Below are 20,357 nucleotides of genomic sequence, written 5' to 3'. Positions count from 1 at the left end.
GGCAGAGGCCTTGGTTGCTGCCTTTCTAGAGCCTTCAAGGCCGGGAAGGCACGTGGGAGGCCAGGCCCAGTGTCCGGGCTCACACGCCTGGTGGGTTGGCCCCAGGACCCGTCCTCTGCAGAGGATGGCTGTGACAAAGGTCACCTGTCAGCTGGCTGCCAACTGAGTGTCAACACTGAGACAGTGGCCCTGGCACGGGGCGAGGAAGCCGGAGGGATTAGAGGGAACTGCTGGGAAGGCTTTAGCAGGGCGGGCAGCCGGTCCTGCCAACCTTGGGGCGCGGGCCACCCTCACCTGGGAAGCAGCCTCCGCCGTGGCTGCCCGTGTACACCCAGGCTGTGCCATTGTAGCCGATGCCCCACACCACACCCCGGGCGCTGGCCTCCACCACCCGAAGGTGGCCTCCCATCTGCCGCCAGAACCTGGGAGAAGGGGAGAGAGGGCTGGAGAAGGGGTCCTGGCAGGGACTCTGGCCCTCCCCCCTGGAGCCCTGGGGGCCTCGGATGGGCGCGTGGCCCAGCAGGGAGCGGGGTCAGCTCAGGAGCCAGCGACAGCCGGCACCGACAGTGACAGCGAGGTCCTCTGGGTGGGCGGAGTGCAGGGTGCGGCTGCCGTCTAGGTCAACCTGCCATGGCCAAAGCCCTGCCACTGTCACCAGAGGGGGTCTGACAGTTCCAACTGGGCACAGGCACACAGGGCCTCCGAGAGCCAATGACCGAAGGGCAGACAGACACGGCCAGTCCCCTCCTGGACAGGACCTCCTGGACTCATGTCTGTCTCCTTGGCGCTCATGGGCACTGGGTGACCTTCTGGGAGCAGTATGGGGAGCACCATGTCACCTGCAGGGCCCTCCTCTGCTTCCCCATCAAAGTGGTCAATGCCTCAGGACAGCTGCCCACAGTGGGCAGCCTCACTCCACCCACTGGTTTTAAATGCTCTGCCCACAGCGGGCAGCCTCACTCCACCCACTGGTTTTAAATGCTCTGCCCGCAGCGGGCAGCCTCACTCCACCCACTGGTTTTAAATGCTCTGCCCGCAGTGGGCAGCCTCACTCCACCCACTGGTTTTAAATGCCCCTGACAGAGCCATGCCCCCCTTACTCCAATACACAGCAACTGGTGGGTGGGGTGACCTGCCCTGAGCCCAGCCAGGGTTCGTCCCTTTTGGGGGTCTTTGCCCAGGCCCAGAAGACTTGGGGCCTGGGAACCTCTGGCCATGCCTGTGCCCGGCCAGCAGGAAGCAAGGCCCTGTGTCGTCCTCCTGGGGCCCTTCTGGATGGAACCACAACTCTGGCAGCAGGGGTGGGCGTGGCCAGGGCCCTGCCGGCTGGAGGCACAGCCACTCACATCTGCTCGCAGGGCATCAGGTGCTCAGGGGCCTCCAGGTCTGGGCTGGGCTCACTCACGAAGATGTCCCCCTTGCAGGTGATGGACCAGATGGCCTGCGACGAGGGGCGGCCGTGGACCCTCCGGCTCTCACAGCAGGACAGGTTGAGCAGGGCCAGCTGGCATGGGCAGATGGCCGGTCACCACTGGGAAAGGGCTGGGCAGCAGGCCAAAGTGGGGCTGCCCCTTGACCCCTGGCCTGTGGGGAGCACTGCCCACTCACCCAGTCGTTCATATCCTGCTCGGTGACGGCGGCCAGACGCACTGGCCACCTCTGCCGGGTCCTCTCCGGGGTGTACAGAGCGAAGGAGTGCTTGGCCTCATTGAGCACGGGGACCAGGACTGTCACCTCATTGAGAAACACGTGCAGGTACTGTGCGAGAGGGCGGACAGCAAGGCTGTCAGCAGGGAGGGACAGGGGTGGCCTGGTTCACCCCGGGGGCCGCAGAGCCAGTCCTCGGGGCCCTGGCCTGCAGGTTTCAGCGGTGGGCTCTGCAAGTTCCCGTGCGAAAGTCTAGTTCACGAGCAAATGCCTGAAGATGACAAGGCTGACGGGGCTCAAACCCCAGCCCCCGGAGGGGGGAGTGGCTTTATCTCCCTGCGTCTGGTTTCTCATGAAACACCAGCCTGTCAGTGGCGCAGACCCAGGAGATGGCTTTCTGGGACTGCCACACAGCTGCCTGCCAATGACGGGGACTCTGTCACCAGGGGCCAGACGCAGTCCTGGGTGGAGGACCTCGGGGCTGGTGTCCCGGGCCCGTTCCTGCTCCCCTCGCTGGGCACCCACACCCACCGCGCCCTGCCCGCCACAGCACCCACCTTCTTCTCCTCGTGGACCATGTAGTAGATGAAGAGGATGCTGTCCCGGGCGCCGTCGTGTCCTGTAAACTGCTCCAGGGCCACGCGGACGTCCACCCACTTGTGGGGCTTCCAGTCGCACCACCACTGCAGGCTCCCCATCTTCACCCACACCGACTGTGGCACGGGCCCCCGAGGCCACGGGACGGTCACAGGCAGGCCCCCCGCTCTCCGGCCCTGGGCCCTGTGTGTGCCCAGGACCCAGCACCTGGGGCCACCCTGGCCCCAGTCCTTCCGCTGCCTCCTGGGGGACTCCCACCTGGCGCTCCCAGCTCCCCCACTTCACCCTAGTGACAGTGGGTGGGGTCAGGACACACCCGATGCCACTGATGCGGTACAGCCTGTGCGGTCCGCAGCTGCCTCTTGTTCTGGGTGGGTAAACTGAGTCTTGGGGAGGTTCTGTGCCTGGCCCTGTGTCCCACAGCGAGTCAGAGCTGGGGCCCCCACCTGGCCTATCTGTCTCGGAGGCCCCGTGCTTAGCCACCGGTGAGACTTCTGCGTCAACAGCCAACACAGCCAGGCCCCTGAATGAGCCCAGCCGTGTGCTTCATGGAACTTCGGCCTCCTAACCTGACTGGGCTCCTGGGGGCTGGGAGACCACCCTCAACCCTGTCCTCCATTCGCAATGAAACACGGCACCACCCTGGCATGTGGGGACCCCCCCCCCCCCGGCAGGGCAGGCACTGTGTGGTTCCCCACCTCCCTGCACCTCCCACTGAGGCACTGTGGTCTCTGGTCCCAGGGCTTACACTGCCCTTCAATGCAGTGGGGCCCAAAAAGAGTAAGGGGGGGGCTTATTCTTTCATTCTGGAACCTGTAAGGACCTGGAAGGGGCAGTTTCCCCTCGGAGGCGGGGGGACAGAGGGATGCTGCATTCTTCTGTCTGTCTTGGCCACCTCACCTCGGGGCCGGTGTGCAGCAGGCACTCAATAAAAGCCTGCTGGGAACAAGTGTGTCCAGGGACTACCCACCTGCTCCACGGCCTGCTCATAGTGCTGAAAGTTCTCCAGCTCCCGCTTGGTCCTTTCCGTGAGCTGCTGGAAGATCTGCTTCCGCCAGGCGGCAGTCTGGGCCGGCGTGATGGACAGGGACAGCGTCTGCACGGAGGGGGCCAGGCCTGTGGGCCGGCCGGAGCATCAGGGCCAGGTGTTCAGCCCGCCCACAGCTGGACAGCAGGCTGGAGTTCCGTTTTTGTTTTTAAATCAGCCCTTTCTTGTTAGAAAGCTATGGTCTCTATAAAATGCCCAAGACAGCTTTCCCCATGCCGTTCACCCCGGTTGTCTCCCTGTTCAAATGGCCACCACTGCTGGGACCGGGACAGGGACAGGGGAGTGGGCACTAGTCTTGGAGGCTAGACAGACTGTGAAAGCACAGGGCATGGGTCTGTTCCCCTCCCCAGGAGCACCTCTGGGGTGCTGGCCCCCACTGATGCCCACCCTTACCCGACGGGGCGGTGAACCACTTGAGCGCAGCATGAGCCTCCACAGAGCAGCCTCCTCCGGACACCCAGCCCCACAGCAGGTGGTCTTCCGCGCCGTATGGCTCCTCCAAGCCCAGTGGGCACAGTCCCAGCAAGGAGAGGCCAGTAGTCTCGGCAGCAGAGTGGCTGCCCGCTTTCTTGAACTCTTTCAGGTCGATATTGGTCCAGGGCAGCTCGGCAGGGGTGGTGGCTGTGCCAGGGTGAGGGTCAGGCCCTGGGGACTGATTGGCAGGGCTGGTGCCCTCCAAGGCATGCCCTGTAGTCTTGCCCGGACCTGGGCCTGAGGCTAAGCTGCCCCTGGGGTTCCTAGGACCGTCCAGAGACTCTGCAGGGACAGGCTGGTCAGGCCCTGGTCTCTCAGCATCCAAGGAGGCATCCGTGTCACTCGGGGCACAGGAATCGCCACTGCCCCTCACCTCGTCGCCAAAGAAGCAGCCAGCGCTGGAGACAGAGGAGGGCAGAGCTGTGACTCCCCGGAGGGAGGAACACGTATGTACTTGCGGCTGTCAGCAGGCCTGGCTCATCTGCTCCACCCCTGAGAACCTGTGTGACCCCCGGGCAAGTCACAGCCTCTCTGTGCAACACAGGGAGCTTTGAAGAGTCCCAACACCTGGGCTGGACCCATATCAATCAAATCAGTATATCTGGAGGTGGAGATCTGGCAGTAATATCACTTTTTTTTTTTTATTGTGGCAAAATATATGTGATGCAAACTTTACCATTTTAAATCACACAGTGCAGTGGCATTCAGTATATTCATAACGTGCCACCACCACGATTACTAGTTCCATAAACTTCTCATCAGCCCAAATGGAAACACTACCCTCCCTCCCCTTGCTCGGCCTCCTGGCAACCACTCATTTGCTTTCCATCTCTATGGATTTGCTCATTCTGGACACTTCACATAAATGGTATCACACACTGTGTGACCTTCTGTGAATGGCTTCTTTCACTTATTATGACGATGTCCAGGTTCACCCGTGTGGGGGCAGGTGCCGGTACTCCATTCCTTTTTATAGCTGAGTAATATCTTCTTGTGCGGCGAAACCACATTTTATTGATCCATTCATACACCGATAGACATTTCGGGTGGTTCCCACCTTTTGGCAATGGTGAATAACGCTTGCTTCTATAAACACGCACATACGTGTTTTTGTTTGAGCACCCGTTTTCAGTTCTTTCAGGTGCATATCCAGGACTGAAACTGCTTGGTCATGAGGAACTGCCCACCTGTTTTCCAAAGCTTACATTTCTGCCAGCAGCGGCCCGAGTTCCCGTTTCTCTGTATCTTGTTGGCGCTTTTATAGTCTCTGATTACAGCTGTTCTGGTGGGTATGCTGTAGCATCTCACTTTTTATCTTGATTTGAAATTTCCCCAGGGATTAATGACATTTCGTATCTTTTTCTGTGCTCACTGGCCATGCACATATCTGCTTTGGAGAAGTGTCTGTGCGAGACCTTTGCCCTTTTTAAATTGGGTTGTCTTTTTGTTGTTATCAAGTTGTAAGAGTTCCTTATGTGTATGCTAGATACTAAGCCCTTGTCAAATATATGATTTGCAAATACTTTCTCCCATTGGACTATCTTTCACTTTGTTTTTTTCACTTTTAATTTTTATTGATTGATTTGAGAGAGAGAGAGAGAGAGAGAGAGAGAGAGAGAGAGGTGGGGGAGTATTCATTTGCCATTCCACTTAGTTGTGCACTCATTGGTCTCTTCCTATATGTGCCCCAACCGGGGACCAAAGCCATAACTTTGGTGTTTCGGGGATAATGCTCTAAGTCTAACGGATGGAGCTAACTGGCCAGGGCCTCTTTTTTGTATTTTTCTGAAGCTGGAAACGGGGAGAGACAGTCAGACAGACTCCCGTATGCGCCCGACCAGGATCCACCCGGCACGCCCACCAGGGGCGACGCTCTGCCCACCAGGGGGCGATGCTCTGCCCCTCCGGTGCGTCGCTCTGTTGCGACCAGAGCCACTCTAGCGCCTGGGGCAGAGGCCAAGGAGCCATCCCCAGCGCCCGGGCCATCTTTGCTCCAGTGGAGCCTCAGCTGCGGGAGGGGAAGAGAGAGACAGAGAGAAAGGAGAGGGGAAGGGGTGGAGAAGCAGATGGGCGCTTCTCCTGTGTGCCCTGGCCGGGAATCGAACCCAGGACTTCTGCACGCCAGGCTGACGCTCTACCACTGAGCCAACCGGCCAGGGCCTTCTTGTGTTCTTTGATGCACAAAACTTTTCATTTTGTTTGATGAAGTCCAATCTATCTTTACTTTTGTTTCTTGTGCTTTTGGTGTCGTATTTAGGGAACCATTGTCTGCTCTGGCTGGGTGGCTCAGTTGGTTGGAGTGTCGTCCCCATGGGCCGGGGCTGCTGGTTCAGTCCTCGGTCAGGGCACATACAAGAATTAACCAATGAATGCATAAATAAGTGGAGCAACAGATCCATGTTTCTCTCTCTCTAAAGTCAATAAATAAATTTTTTTTTTTAAAGAAGCCACTGCCCACTCCAAGGTCATGCAGATGTGGGGTACTGGTAGCTTCAGTAGCATCTCAGCTGATTCCAACGTGCTGCTCAGCTTGAGAAGAACCAGCTGAGAAGACTGAAGACTCAGGTAACCGGGCGCAAACCCTGCCCAGCTGGCCTCTGGCTGTCTGGGCTGGTGGTATAACGACATGATGACCACCAGGAGGGGAGGGGTAGGGGGCCCAGATGGAGACAGGAGTGTGGTGGGCTGCAGAGCACCAGGCCGGGGTCCCATGTGCTGCACAACCAGGCAGGTCAGCACTGTGGGTACTCCCCTGGGGAACCGAGGCGACTCCCGGGGACGCTAAGTCACCTGCCCGCACTCTCACGGCTGGTGGGCAAAGCTGGGACTTGTGCACGCTAGACCCAAGGATCTCCACGTGCGGCCCCGGAGCTGCAGCTGCACCTGCAGCAGCTGCAGCAGCAGCAGAACACCTGGGCCCTCACAAGAAACGCAAACTCTCGGCCGACCAGATAGGCGGAAACGGAAGCTGGGGGGCGGGACCTGGGGAACACGAGGGAACAAGCCCGCAGAGGATTCTGGGGCGCGCCCAGGTCTCAGGCCCCAACTCCAGGGAAGAGAGAGCGTCCATCTTCTTCCCTGAGCACCCGCCCTGCAAAGACCTTGAGACTTCAGAACCAACGGGCCAGTCCTGCTCTGGGCCAGCCCAGGGCGCCGACACGGACAGACTTGCGGCCGTGCTAACCTGTCGCCTCCCACTGCCCACCCCCGGGACAAGCTTGGACCGCAGGCACCGGAAGGGCAGGCCCCCCGGGCTGCAGCTTTTCCTGCCTGGGACGAGGTCCAGGGCCCTGCTGAGAGGCTGGGCAGAAGCCCCCTCCAGACAATGCCCACCGAGGCCACGGACGGCCCTACCCCAAGCAGACGCGTCCATGCCCGGCTGCCCTGGGATCACCTGAGGAGACTGGAGGAGCTGCCAGAGTGTGACCGGTCCCACTCGCGGCTGGCGACAATGGCCTTCCACGTCTTCCCGCTGAGCTCGCTCGGGGTGACGCCCTGACGGAAGTACACGGCCCGGTCCTCACAGCCGATGCCCCAGACCTGGAACAGAGGTGCTGCTAGGGGGAAGGCCGGAGCAGACCTGGGGGCCCCCTGCCTCGGGCGGTGCAGGTGGCGGAAGGGGTAGAGGAGACACCCCAAGGCTGGAGGGCACGTCTGAACCCGCAGTAGGACGCATGCATCCTGCTGTGTGTTAGGGCTGGAAGGTGGATGGCATGGCTATGGCGGGGTGACAAAAGTCAGATGCAGGAAGCAGAGCACAGAGGGTCGTGGGGGGGAGGGCAGGGCCTGTCCGCTCCCCAGCCCGGGGCAGACCTGGCCTTTAAGGCAACCGGGGGCCGGAGGCGGTGGTGTGGGTGCTATGCTAGGACATGAAGCCCACCCATGTCCCTGTTTTGTCTCTGGTGGGGAGGAAGCTGTTCCCCAGTGAGCCCAGAGGGTGGTCCTTGTCTTTCTTAAGAAACAAAACAGGCCCTGGCCGGTTGGCTCAGCGGTAGAGCGTCGGCCTAGCGTGCGGAGGACCCGGGTTCGATTCCCGGCCAGGGCACATAGGAGAAGCGCCCATTTGCTTCTCCACCCCTCCGCCGCGCTTTCCTCTCTGTCTCTCTCTTCCCCTCCCGCAGCCGGGGCTCCATTGGAGCAAAGATGGCCCGGGCGCTGGGCATGGCTCTGTGGCCTCTGCCCCAGGCGCTAGAGTGGCTCTGGTCGCAATATGGCGACGCCCAGGATGGGCAGAGCATCGCCCCCTGGGGGGCAGAGTACCGCCCCTGGTGGGCGTGCCGGGTGGATCCCGGTCGGGCGCATGCGGGAGTCTGTCTGACTGTCTCTCCCTGTTTCCAGCTTCAGAAAAATGAAAAAAAAAAAAAAAAAAAGAAACAAAACAGCCTCCTTGATTCTGACCTCATTTTCCTTGGGAAGATGGCCAGGAGGCCTCCTCCCCTCTGCCTCTGGGCACTGAGGAAGGTGTGCTGGACAGCTGATGGGCCCAGGGCAGGGGTCTGGGAATCAACCCATTCCAGCCCAGCCTTGGGAAGCCTGAAGGGGCTCCAGCTGGCCCAGAGACTGGTGGAGCCGTGGTGCCTGGTGGTCTTGCTGGGAGGGCTTCGGGGCCATGGTTACTTGGCCCTGGCCAGCCGGCAGGCCCTGAGCGCACCAGCTGGCGCCTGTCTGGCCCCTGACTACAGCTGGGAGGAAGGCCAGTGCCACTTGGGAAAAGCTTCTGTCACCGTGCAACAGGGGGACGTGTCACCTTCACACGTTGTGTCTCAAAAATGGCCAACCCTCATTGTTTACCAGGAGAAGGCTACGCCACATGAACCACATGGGTGATGTTTGTTTGAGATGCAGTGTCTAGGACATCAGGAAGATCAGTTCTGTCCTTCGCCTGGTGAGCTAATCTCCCCCAAATACTTCTCAACAAAACTCTTCCTGTCTCCAGGATGCATGTCCCTCCCCTGGATCCGTCTGCTCACTGCCACTGCTCTGGGGGCCCCTTGGGGGTGCGGTCCAAGACAGGCGGGGGCTCTGGGATCCAGGTGGAACCAGCCCCCTGGGTGCCCTCAAAGGCTGGGAGAGACTGGAGGCACTGGGACTCCCCGCCTTTGATGTCACTCCGACGGGATGGCGGGGAGCCTCAGGAGCCCCCATTCTGGGACCCACCCGAGGAAGCAGGGCGTGGAGCCACGCGCGTACCTGGTCATTGAGCCCCACGTTCACCATCGTCATTTCCCCGACCATCTGGATCCAGCTGGTGCCGCAGGGATTGTGCGAGTTGACGCCTCTGCGGAACCACACCTGGGAAGGCAGAAACAGACGCCTCCCTGGGGTGCCACGGAGTGGTTTTTTTGTTTTGTTTTAACAAAAGCGCAGGAACAAATGAGTAACTTGATCCTCGGGTTCAGGCCACACGTGAGCACATCACATCTTTGAGGAAGGACATGTCGACCCATGTGCCTCTTCTCTGCACCCTTGCCACGTGCCCCTCTGGGCTGAGGGTCACCTGCCCCGAGTCACGCTTGTCCTGGTGGCTTTCTGTCCATTCTCTGGCTGTGGGCATGGAGCGTTATCTCCCCAGGAGACAGGGCTGCCTGAATCTTTCTAGAACCTTTTCCCCACTGGTTCAGACACCAGTGGCATCTGCTGGTACCAGGCTGGAGCAGCAGGTGGCGGCTGTTTCCCTGCAGTGAGAGCCAGCAGATGGGGACGGCTCGTGGGCGGGTGTGGTGGCCGTGGTGGTGGCAAACGACACATGTGGCATCTCAAATCCAGACTCTGACCTATGAACCTACGGCGACGCCCCGTTCCCTGTGCACCTCTGTGTGAACCCCACCTTAGCTCGTGCATAACCAAGTATTTGTTTTATCACTGAGCAAACGGCTCATATTAATCATGTGCTGTGCGTTTAATCTGTTGCTCTCAGAGGGGGGCAGTGCGTGGGGGCCCCTGAGGGGCAGTCGATCCGCACTTTCTCAGGCTTTTAGCACTGGAGGTCGATCTCATGTGTGGGTGACCCGTCCCGCTGGATGTTAGGGGATGCCCTTGAAAGTGGGTGGGGTTGGAGAGAGAACTTGTAAGCAACCTGAAATCAGCTTATTTTGTTGGCCTTGCCTCTGATAAAATAGAAATGGCAGGCACTGGACAGGAGCAAGGGGAGGCAATCAGCTAGCCGAGGGTTTCAGAAAATCAGCTTCCCAGTCTTGTTCTCAAGGGTTCAGACCATAAGAACAACAACAAAAAAAAAACCCCAAAACCCCACACCACCCTCAATGTGAAATGGAGCCTTGGGGCCCAGTCCCTGGGAACCCCATCTTACCCTCCGGTCCTTGGTGACGGCCCAGACCACGCCCACTCCCGCGGAGACGTGCATGATCCCATTTTCAGCGGTGGGAGGCTCCACTACGTCCCAGGAACTTCCTACCCAGCCCCAGAAGGAAGTGCGGGGTCCTCATCAGCGAGCGCGCAGGGGAGACGCCAGGCACCCCCGCCTCTCCCGGTATGGGGCGTATGGCTCCCACCTCTGGGGTTGTTCCTGTTGATTCCTTCCCGAACCAAGGCCTGCCCCTCCCAGAGCGTAGCCCATAGGAGGTCGTGGGGCCCACAGCTGATCTGGACCACCTCCCCTGGGGTGTCCACGATGGACCACGATGAGCCTTCCGGGTTGGGGTGGCTAACATCCTCTCTGTACCACACCTGGGAGGCGAGAGAAACCCACAGGCAGGGTCCGGTGGGGTCAGGCCAGGGCTCTGGAGGAACCAGGGCTCAAGCTCACCTGCACCTGCATCAGCACGGGCACAGGCCGAGCGTGGGGTCTTGGGAGAACAGGGACCAGGCTGCCCTGACTTCACTCTGACCTCACCCTGCCCCAACTAACTGCCTTCGGGATCCTTGGGCCGGATGAGATGACCCCTCACTGCGGCTAAACAGTGCGATGCCTCGCTTTCTGACGTCCTAGGGGACAGACCGGCTCCCTTCATTTGCTGTGAGACCCCCCTCCTCACTCACCAAGTGTCCAGTGAGAACTCTGCTGCAGCTTGGGTGTCCTGCACCCCCTAGTGGTGACCGCTCTCAGAACACCTGGCCCTAGGGGAAGCTGACCTCGGTGATTTACATAGGAAAACCACTGGCCAGTCACAAATGTCTAAAATGTCCACTTCCTTTCTCTTTAACATGAAGACAACCAGCATAATCAGACAGTTAAGACTCTGCCATCTGTTCATATTGTCCGCACTGTCTGGCTCACTGCATCTGGAGGGGCCACACATTGCTGTGTGGTCCAGGAAGGTTGGGGACCCAAAGTCACCCTTTCTGTGAAGCTTTCCTTCCTGTTGACCCACTGGGTCCTGCTCCTTCCAGAAGCCTCTGACCTCGCATTCTCTGCCTTGTTCTGGCCTGCCTCTCCTCTGCGCCCCTAAAGCACTGATCAGTGCCCACCCTTGGCTAGGATGCCATCAATATTGTCTCCTCAGACCGATTCAGAGTTCCCTGCCACCTCCCTGTGGCACCTCTCCACAGCAGTGTCTGGAAGTATTGTTTGTGGGTGGGTCCCTCTGGGAGCTGTCTCCATACTGGGGACCATGGACTCCCAACCCTGTCACCTCACCCCTACGGTCCGCACTGCAGACCCAGGTCTGAACAACCTCCCTTCTGCTCCCTGCTGGTTTGGGGGCCTGTCTCTCCAGCTCCTCCTGGGGCCCAGGGTCCTGGTCACACCTTTTATGGACCGCAGGACTGGGGCAGGGCCGCGCAGGCCCACAGCCAGCATGTGGTCACCACAGACACTGCTCCTGAGCCCCTGTTCTCCCTCCTCTCTGCTTCCAGGTGGTCGCGGCCCCTCGGTGGGGGCTCTGCGCCAGGCCAGCTCCCCACCATCATGCCACGTGGCTCACAGAAAATCATGGTTGACCTAAGCCCCGGGCCCAACAGGACCCCAGAGGTAAGCCTGGTAAAAACCTGCGGTGACTGCTCCAAAGCCAACCAGAGAATTTTGGTCAATTTGTGGTCAAGAATATTGATTTGTCACAAAGCACACTCTATCACTGCACTCGGGACCATCCATGTTGCTGCTGCTGTCCGGGGTTGGTTTTATTCCTTTTAATTTATAAATGCTCTGAGAAAAGGACCTCTCCAAATATCCATTCACCCACCCATCCATCCATTCCCAATTACCTGTCCCCATTCACCCACCCACAAACAATACTTCCAGACACTGCTGTGGAGAGGTGTCACAGGGAGGTGGCAGGGAACTCTGAATCGGTCTGAGGAGACAATATTGATGGCATCCTAGCCAAGGGTGGGCACTGATCAGTGCTTTAGGGGCGCAGAGGAGAGGCAGGCCAGAACAAGGCAGAGAATGCGAGGTCAGAGGCTTCTGGAAGGAGCAGGACCCAGTGGGTCAACAGGAAGGAAAGCTTCACAGAAAGGGTGACTTTGGGGACCCAGGCAACACGCCCCCAACTCAGGCTAACCCCAGCTGTGGGGACAGGAGGCACGGAGGTCTCGGGCAGCTCTGTACCTCCTCCACCTCTGGGAGGACAACAGAAGGTCAGCTTCTCTCTTTCCCCACTCCTGACGGTGGCCACCCTTCCCTCAGCCACCTCCCGCCCAAGGCACAGTAGAGCACAGGCCTTACCTTTCCCTGCAGAGACACTGCCCACACGGACAGGTGGCCCACGGGCTCGTCTGTGACCTCCCACCCCCCTACAGAGAGGTCGTTGAAGGGTTCTTTGGGGTCGTCCTTTAAAGGGATCTGAAACGAACAGGTGCGAGGCAGTGGCCATCAGTGCCTGTGGGCGCTTGGGCCAGTAGATGGCGCTGCTCCTCCCCGGTGGACACCTGCCCTGCAGTGGGGTATGCCCTCTCCAACCCTGGGCATGCTGCCGTTCCTTCTCCGGCTCAGTGCACAACTGCCTGACTTCACAGAGCACGCACATCAGAACAGAGGGTTCCCGCCCCTGGGTCCCCTCCACCCTGTACTCCCTCTGTCAGCCACAGGCCCGAGCTGCTGTCCCCAAGTGGTTACTGCTGCTCCAGCACGAAAGGCAGATGCACACCCAGGGTCTTGGCTCTGTGTGCAGTGACCTGACCACTGTGACTCTGTCCCACACCTAGAAGGGGGGCCGATCACAGAGCGTGGCCCTGTGGTGTAAGCCCTCCGTGATGTGGGCTGTCACCCTGAACTCTGGGCTACTCCAAGCCTGAGGTGCGTGGACGCTCCAGAAAGGTCTGGTGAGGGCTCGAGGCCTTCTCCTCACTTAAGGCCATGTCGGACCCCAGTCTAAGCCTCGTGTCCCTAAGTTGGGAGGTTTGTCTGGGTCATGGAAACCATACAAGAGCCAGCATGGCTCATCCGGTGGTGAGGAAGGAAGAAGTGCAGAGTGAGCCCCATCTGGGATAGGGCAGTGGAGGGACCAGGGTCAGGACAAGTTCTGTGCTGTCCTGGGCCAGCCTGGCCTGCCTCCCTCTGGCCTTCTCCCAGATGAAGGGACTTGCAACGCCACACTGTCCCCAGAGTGGGGGTGGCATTCCCTGTGCATAGGTCGGAGGACAGAAGTGGGGGTTAGTGGGATCCTCCCCACAGCAGGAGCGCTGCGGGCCCGCCCCCAGGCTACACGCAGGCTCTGACCTTGGCCCAGGCGTCCCGGGACTTGTATCTCCTGTACCGGATCCACCTCCGCCGCCGCACACAGGAATTCCACTTCTTGTCTCTCGTGTAGGTGGCAGGGAAGTCAATGGCGTATGTCCACCCCTGAAGGACAGGGCACAGGGAGGGGGGCTCTATAAAGTCCTGTGGGAAGGAAGTGATTGGCCGGGGAAGCGGGGAGCAGGTGGAGAGAGGAAGAGCATGGATCCCCACCAGTGAGTGCTGTGCAGAAAGTGGGGAGCAAGCAGGGCGCAGGCCGGGGCTGGCCGCCACGTGACGCTGAGCAAAGCACTGAGGGGGGCGGGGCCTAAAGCGTTCCCTCCCCACGGGGCAGCTGCGTGGAACCGAGTTCACCTACCCCTTTCTCGGTGGGTTCCCCTGCAAAGCTCTCGTCCACGTACCAGTTGCACTCCCACTCCCAGTGCGGCGAGGGCAGTGCCACCCCATCCAGCGGCCGGTGCTGGAGCCCACTCACGTCGCTCCACGGCCAGCGGTCACTAGGCAGGAGCTTCTCACAGAAGCCACCCACAGGGTTCCAGCGCTGAGGGCGGGAGGCAGGCACGGGCGTCAGGCCTGCAGGTGGCTGGGGAGGCCAGGCCCCTGCCAACAGGGCCCTCCGGCCCTTCTCTAAGTGGGATGTGAGCAAAGGGCCTGCCCAGAACTCAGGGATCGGCCAGCCCATCGTCCTGACCCCAGAGACAGAGAACCGGATACAGGACACAGTGCCTCAAGGGGCAAGCAGTGGAGGGCGTGGCCTGTCCTGGGCTCCTGGAAACCCCGTACCCTTGTGTGAACCTACCCAGCCTGCCTTGGCGATGACAGAGGCTCTGGTCTCAAGGACCCGGGAAACTGCACAACTCGGATCTTTAGCAGAATGTGGGAACTGGCTGGAGTCAGGGGTGCGGAGGCCTTGTTTCCTAGCCAACCAACCAACTCAGCAACCCAAATGCGTCGCCCACCTGATTCTCGTAGGCCTCCTCTTGGCGGCGAATGGGGACTTCACTGGCACACACGTACACGTAGACCTGGTTGTCGCAGGCGATGCCCCAGCAGCACTGCGTGGCCGCGCTGACCCGCTTGAACTCCAGCTGGGTGTCCCTGCAGAGCTCCCAGGACTGCCCGGCCGTGGACAGCGTGTACACCCTCCCGAAGAGATCCACTGCCCACAGCACCGAGCTGGGCATGGCTGTGGCGGCAGGAAACCCAGAGGTGGCGGGCAAGGGTCAGTGTCGTGTCCACAGCCAGCTCCAGGCTCCCAGCCCCAGAGACTCCCAGCCCAGCCTGGCTCCTGCCACAGGTGGCAAAACGCAGTCTAGACAACAGAGGGGCATGTACTCCACAAATCACAGCAGGGCCCAGCTTCCAGTCTGGGGCCCTTTTCTGTTCTTTGCTTTTCTTTCTCTCTAATTATGAGGGCTGCTTTCAAATATACAAAAAAGTACACAGAAAAAAAGTAACCCTCCAAAATTTAATGGATATTATTATTTGGTCATTTTGCCTTCAGGTCTTTCATGTCAAAGGGACAAATGAGAAGTCATAGATTTTAGATGAATCCCAAACATACATGTGTCTCGATGCCTCCCCAGGAGGCCTCTGCCTCACAGTGGAGGTCCCCTCGCTCATGCTGGTTCCCTTAGACCGAGGTCCCCACACTACGGCCCGCGGGCTGCATGCGGCCCCCTGAGGCCATTTATCCGGCACCCGCCGCACTTCCAGAAGGGGCACCTTTCATTGGTGGTCAGTGAGAGGAGCATAGTTCCCATTGAAATACTGGTCAGTTTGTTGATTTAAATTTACTTGTTCTTTATTTTAAATATTGTATTCCTGTTTTTGTTTTTGTTTTTACTTTAAAGTAAGATATATGCAGTGTGCATAGGGATTTGTTCATAGTGTTTTTCTTTTCTTTATTTTTTATTTATTCATTTTAGAGAGGAGAGGGACAGAAAGAGAGAGAGGGGAGAGACAGAGAGAGAGAAGGGGGGAGGAGCTGGAAGCATCAACTCCTATATGTGCCTTGACCAGGCAAGCCCACCCAGGGTTTCAAACCGGCGACCTCAGCATTTCCAGGTCGACGCTTTATCCACTGCACCACCACAAGTCAGGCTCATAGTGTTTTTTATAGTCTGGCCCTCCAACGGTCTGAGGGACAGTGAACTGCCCCCTGTGTAAAAAGTTTGGGGACCCCTGCCTTAGACCTTCCTATATGTGTCTGGTGGGGCGACCACGAATGAGCCTGGCACCCCAGCCAGATTCTCGGTCCAGCAGGAGCCCTGCGGCAGTGGCAGGGGTGTGAGGGTCCCGTCTCTGCTCTCTGTGTGTGACCTCCTCCCTCGCTTTCCCATTCCTCTCTTTCTGCCTGTTCCTTTTTCTATCGTCCTCTTTCTGCTTGGCAGGGTGTGGGCGAGGCAACCACTGCATTCTGCCGCTGGCCACCCACACACCCCAGGCTGCCTGTGCTGCTAATCCTGGGGTGTAACTCCTGCAACCTTGGCTTCTGGAAGGGATGAGTCCCCCACTGTGGTAGGGCCACATGGCCAGACCCATGGCAGCCAAACAGAGCGGCGGGACAAGGGTGGCAGGGGACACAGCAGTGGGAAGCTCATCCGCATAAGACTGAGCCCACCCCTGGGCCAGGATGGAGGGAAGAGCCCGAAGGTCAGAACACAGCCAGTCTGGTTTGGGAACCAGAGCCACCAGGAGACAGAGTCTGGCACCGCGAGCCGGCACAGGTTGCTCCTGCGGCACGCTATGCATGTGGGTGCTTCCGGAGCTCCAGTGGCTCGAATGTCAACATGAGATGGGCAATGTCTGAAAACAAGGGCGCCCGCCACAGGCAAATAGGCTCTTTGGGAATAAAGTGTCTTACAAACCCCAAGAAAGAGAAGTGAAGAAAAAAAAGTGACAAGTTGCAAAAGATCTGACGAAACGATAAGAAACAGAAAGGGGACAGGAGCCAAACTTGAGAAACATCAGGACAGGAAGTGGAGGGAAGATCCAGGAGGGAGCCTGACCAGCTGAGCAGAGCACACATGCCCCAGGGGCGCTGACGCAGAACTGCTATCTGTCTGCCCAGGGCACTGGCGCCCAGTCACACACACGGGAAGTTGGAACACCAGATTTCTGGAGCCATCTGAAGACTGGCACCCGAGTCCAGTGCCTGAGCTGGGTCCCCCGGAAGAGCTGTGGCAATGCCCAGGTACCCCTTTACCCTTCCCCCAGGGGTCCTCGATCTCCCTGCTGGCATCTACACCATGGCTGAGTGCCCAGAACCACCCCAGACTCAGACTGGGAATTTGGGTCCTGGCCACACCTCTTTCCAGCATTATCAGAAGTCCACTAACTTCTCTGTGCCTCAGTATCCTGAGCTGTAAAAGGCAAAAAGGAACCGTGACCAATTTACATGGTTGTGAGAATTAAATGAGATAATACAGGTACAGAGTGTATAATAGCGCTCAGTACCCAGCAGGAACTCAATGAGTGTTACCGATGTCATTACTTGGCATTTGCTACCACAAATTGCCACTTATCTTCTATCTCTTCAAAACATCCCAAGTCCTTTTCTGGTCAGCCTGAGTCTTCAGCCTCTTCACTTCCTGGGCACCTAACAGTGCTCTGCACACAGTGGGTCTCCAACTGAAGTTACAGATAACTACCGCTACCTACAGCCACCACACTGCCAACTCCCGGAGCTAAAATGGAAATACTGTTCCAGGGAAGACAAACATCACTTAAGTTTAAGTAAATAATCCTTTTCTTTCTTAAGGTTAGCAGTCAGGTCATAATAGGTGGACAGGTATGTGAGAAAGCAAATATCGTAAGATATCAGTAGTAGAATCTACGTGGTGAGCGTGTAGGTGTTTACTGTGTAATTCTTTCCCCTTGGTTGTATGCTTGAAAATCCTCATCATACATTGTTGGGGGAAAAAGGTGTTTTTTGGGGGGGAATGTTGGTTCCTATGGTGTTATTTTAATATAAACCCACACTTGATCTTAACCAAAAGATGGAGAAGCAATTTTTTTTTTTTTTGTAATTTTCTGAACTGAGAAGCAGGGAGGCAGCGAGACTCCCTCATGCGCCTGATCGGGATACACCAGGCATGCCCACTAGGGGGCGATGCTCTGCCCATCTGGGGCGTTGCTCCTTGCCCCTGGAACTATTCTAGCGCCTGAGGCGGAGGCCATGGAGTCATCCTCAGTGCCCGGGTCAACATTGCTCCCATGGAGCCTTGGCTGCAGGAAGGGAAAAGAGAGAGAGAGAGAGAGAAAGGAGAGGGGGAAAGGTGGAGAAGCAGATGGGTGCTGCTTCTGTGTGCCCTGGCCAGGATCGAACCCGGGACTTCCACAAACCGGGCCGAGGCTCTACTGCTGAGCCAGCTGGCCAGGGTGAGAAGCAATTTTAATATAAATCCAGTCTTTAAAGATACCTCTTAGCTGACAGTTCACTGTATTACATGACCATTTGGGTCAGGCTCATTCTGCAGATTGAGCTGAATGAATGGTAACTGACTTGTATTTGATACAGTTTCCCTCAGAGAAATGACTAAGCAGTAATTGCCATACAGACATAATTGAACCTTCAGGGCACCTAATGGAAGACTACTGCAAAGAAAGGACGGTGGGGGTTGTGTTTGTAAACTCCCTTCAGAGTGGAGCCTGGGCTTCAGTCCCTCCCCAGCTGAAGATGAGGGGGGAGGGACATCCTACCTAGGTCAACTGCAGGCCCTTAGGGTGCCACCCCAACTCCTCACAGGCCACTACCTGGATGTGAGCTGATCGGGTAACCTGTCAGGAGGGACCCTGGGTCACTGGGTGGGAGAACTCTTGAAAGAATGGTTCGAGCATTCTGGGGTCCTGTCATTGCTTTGTTTTATAAGGGCGAAGGGATGGAATGGACATCTTTCAAGAAAGCAACTTCGGGTTCACCGAGGACTTTGGCACAGTGACCTCCAGTGGAGTTCAGTCAGTTCTGCTCACCACCCTCAGATGAAGAGATCTCTTCAGAGACCAAAAGTGTCTAAGGGAGGGGGGGGGTGGGGGAGCAGGATCACCGTTTCCAACGAAGCTCCTGGAACATTTACTTCCGGGAGTCTCTGTCTTAGAATCCTACCTGAACGGTTGTCTACTGGTTTGTTTTCCTATTACACCCCGTCAATCCCACCCCCTGGGCAAACAAGAGCCCTGGCAGCTAAAGTCGCTTACAGCCTGCCAATTGCAGGGGCTGTTGGAAGGCGACATCAGGGTCCAAAAAGGCGGGAGAAAACAGCAGGACATGCATGGTAGTAAGAATCCGTCCTGTGGAGCAGGGTCCGCCCAGGTCCTGGGGCAGGAGCGCCTCCCCAACCCCATCCCTAGCGCCGCGAGTGGGTCAGCTGGTTGCATTCCGGTTCCGTGCACTTGGGCGACAGGTGGGCACCCTGCCCGGCTACCAGTAGCACCGTGGGAGTACCGGGCCCTGACCATCTGCCTGCGCTAATCCCACGACAAGATTTGCTCCCACCACTGCCCAGAGGAGGGAAGGCGGGCTCCTCCCAGTGCGAGCCTCTGAACCCCCCAGGCTCCAGCAGCCCTCTCTCTTCTCACATGTCACTCCAGGACACAGGCTGGCGTGGGGCCATCACCTGGCGCTGCGTCCCGTGGGCGGGGGCGGCGCCCGAACCCCGGTGCTGGAACGAGTAAGGGCGCAGCCCGCCCCTCCGTCCCTCCCTCCGGTCTGCTGTCGGGGCCATCGCAGCCGCCGGGGGAAGAGGCGCTGCCCCGATCTGTCCGCAGTGACTGGGGCGCCACTGCTCCACTCACCTGGGCCGGGGCGGGCGTGCAGGGTCGCTCCGATCTTTCCTCCGCAGACCCGAGAGCTGGCATGGAGGAAGCGGCAGCCGGGCCCACGCCTATTGGCTGGCTTCAACGTGACGCACAGACAGGGCTCTCACCATTGGCTGAGACCCGTTGCGTCACGGGCCGGTCTTGGGGTCGCGGCGGGGTGGCGTAGAGGTCGGTGCCGGGAGGTTCGGGGCAGCGAGCTCGGCCGCCTGCGTTCGGAGAAGCGAGGAGCCACGCAGGACCCGGCTGTGCTCGCCCGAGGTCTCCGCCAGTCCCCCCTCGGGTGCCGGCCCTCCTTCCGTCAGGTCCCGATCTGCCAACCCCCCAGGTCCTGGCCCTTTTCCCCTTGGGACCCGACCCGCCAGTCGCCCCAAGCCCCGGCCGCTGGAGCCGGCAGGCAGGGAGCGGGGCGCGGCCGGGGCAGAAGCCGCCGTCTGGGTGGTGTGCTCGGAGTGGCCGCTCTGTGACCTGGGCAGAAGCGCGGAGTCCTGCGGGGCCCTGGTGTCTGGCGTGCTGCCCACGCACTGTCCGGTCCCCACTTCCCTAGAAGACGCCGGGCTTCCACGTCCAGTGTCTAGGAGGGTTCACTGCGTGTCCCTGATTAGTGCTGAGGTCACTTCTTCATGACCTTATTAGGCCAGTTGCACTTCCTGTTTTCTCAAGTGTCTCTTCGTTAGATAGTTGTTCTTTGTTTTTGTTTTTGTTTTTTACCGATTGTAGTTCTTTCTATATTCTGGATCCCAGTCCTTTGTTGGTCGTGGATGTTGCATGAAATGGTGTCCTGATAAAGAGAAGTTCTTGATTTTAAAGTACTTGAATTGTATCTTTTCCTTTTTTTTTTTTTCTGTAGAAATCCTTTTCTCAAGGTCTTAGGGATATCATCTTCCAGAGGCGTTTGTTTTGTCTTTCACTCTCAGATCTGTAATTAGAGGGGCCGTGTCTGCGTTCATGCCTCTGGTCCTGACATCTGTCCAGCCAGCTTCATCCCGTTTACTCTCAAAAGTGTCTGTAAAATTTCCCTAAGCTTTCTCTTCTAGGGGAAGAGCGAATAGCACATCTTGGCTGGTTCTGATTCTGGCCGGGGTAGATTGCTGGCTTTTGGAATGGTGGGTGTGGAGGAACATATGAGGGCGCTGT

General features: G+C 58.3%; 1 protein-coding gene across 1 annotated transcript in view; it reads right to left on the bottom strand.

Annotated features, from left to right (window-relative positions):
- TECPR1 (tectonin beta-propeller repeat containing 1) overlaps positions 1-20,154 on the bottom strand; it is a 27,825-nt gene extending 7,671 nt beyond the window's left edge. The window contains exons 1-15 of the mRNA XM_066273354.1: positions 19,201-20,154; positions 14,363-14,599; positions 13,762-13,944; positions 13,386-13,508; positions 12,393-12,509; positions 10,279-10,453; positions 10,077-10,177; positions 8,957-9,058; positions 7,161-7,306; positions 3,686-4,164; positions 3,215-3,360; positions 2,205-2,360; positions 1,609-1,758; positions 1,347-1,504; positions 295-422 (exon numbers count right to left, since the gene is read on the bottom strand). Of these exons, the coding sequence (XP_066129451.1) occupies positions 295-422; positions 1,347-1,504; positions 1,609-1,758; positions 2,205-2,360; positions 3,215-3,360; positions 3,686-4,164; positions 7,161-7,306; positions 8,957-9,058; positions 10,077-10,177; positions 10,279-10,453; positions 12,393-12,509; positions 13,386-13,508; positions 13,762-13,944; positions 14,363-14,587 (2,389 nt within the window). The 5' untranslated portion in view covers positions 14,588-14,599; positions 19,201-20,154. The remainder of the gene's footprint in view (positions 1-294; positions 423-1,346; positions 1,505-1,608; positions 1,759-2,204; positions 2,361-3,214; positions 3,361-3,685; positions 4,165-7,160; positions 7,307-8,956; positions 9,059-10,076; positions 10,178-10,278; positions 10,454-12,392; positions 12,510-13,385; positions 13,509-13,761; positions 13,945-14,362; positions 14,600-19,200) is intronic.
- Positions 20,155-20,357: the final 203 nt, after the last annotated feature.

The sequence above is a fragment of the Saccopteryx bilineata genome, chromosome 4 (assembly GCF_036850765.1).
Source record: "Saccopteryx bilineata isolate mSacBil1 chromosome 4, mSacBil1_pri_phased_curated, whole genome shotgun sequence".
NCBI lineage: Eukaryota > Metazoa > Chordata > Mammalia > Chiroptera > Emballonuridae > Saccopteryx > Saccopteryx bilineata.
The sequence above is the reverse complement of the archived record's forward strand: the minus strand, read 5'-3'. Positions and strand labels throughout refer to the sequence as shown.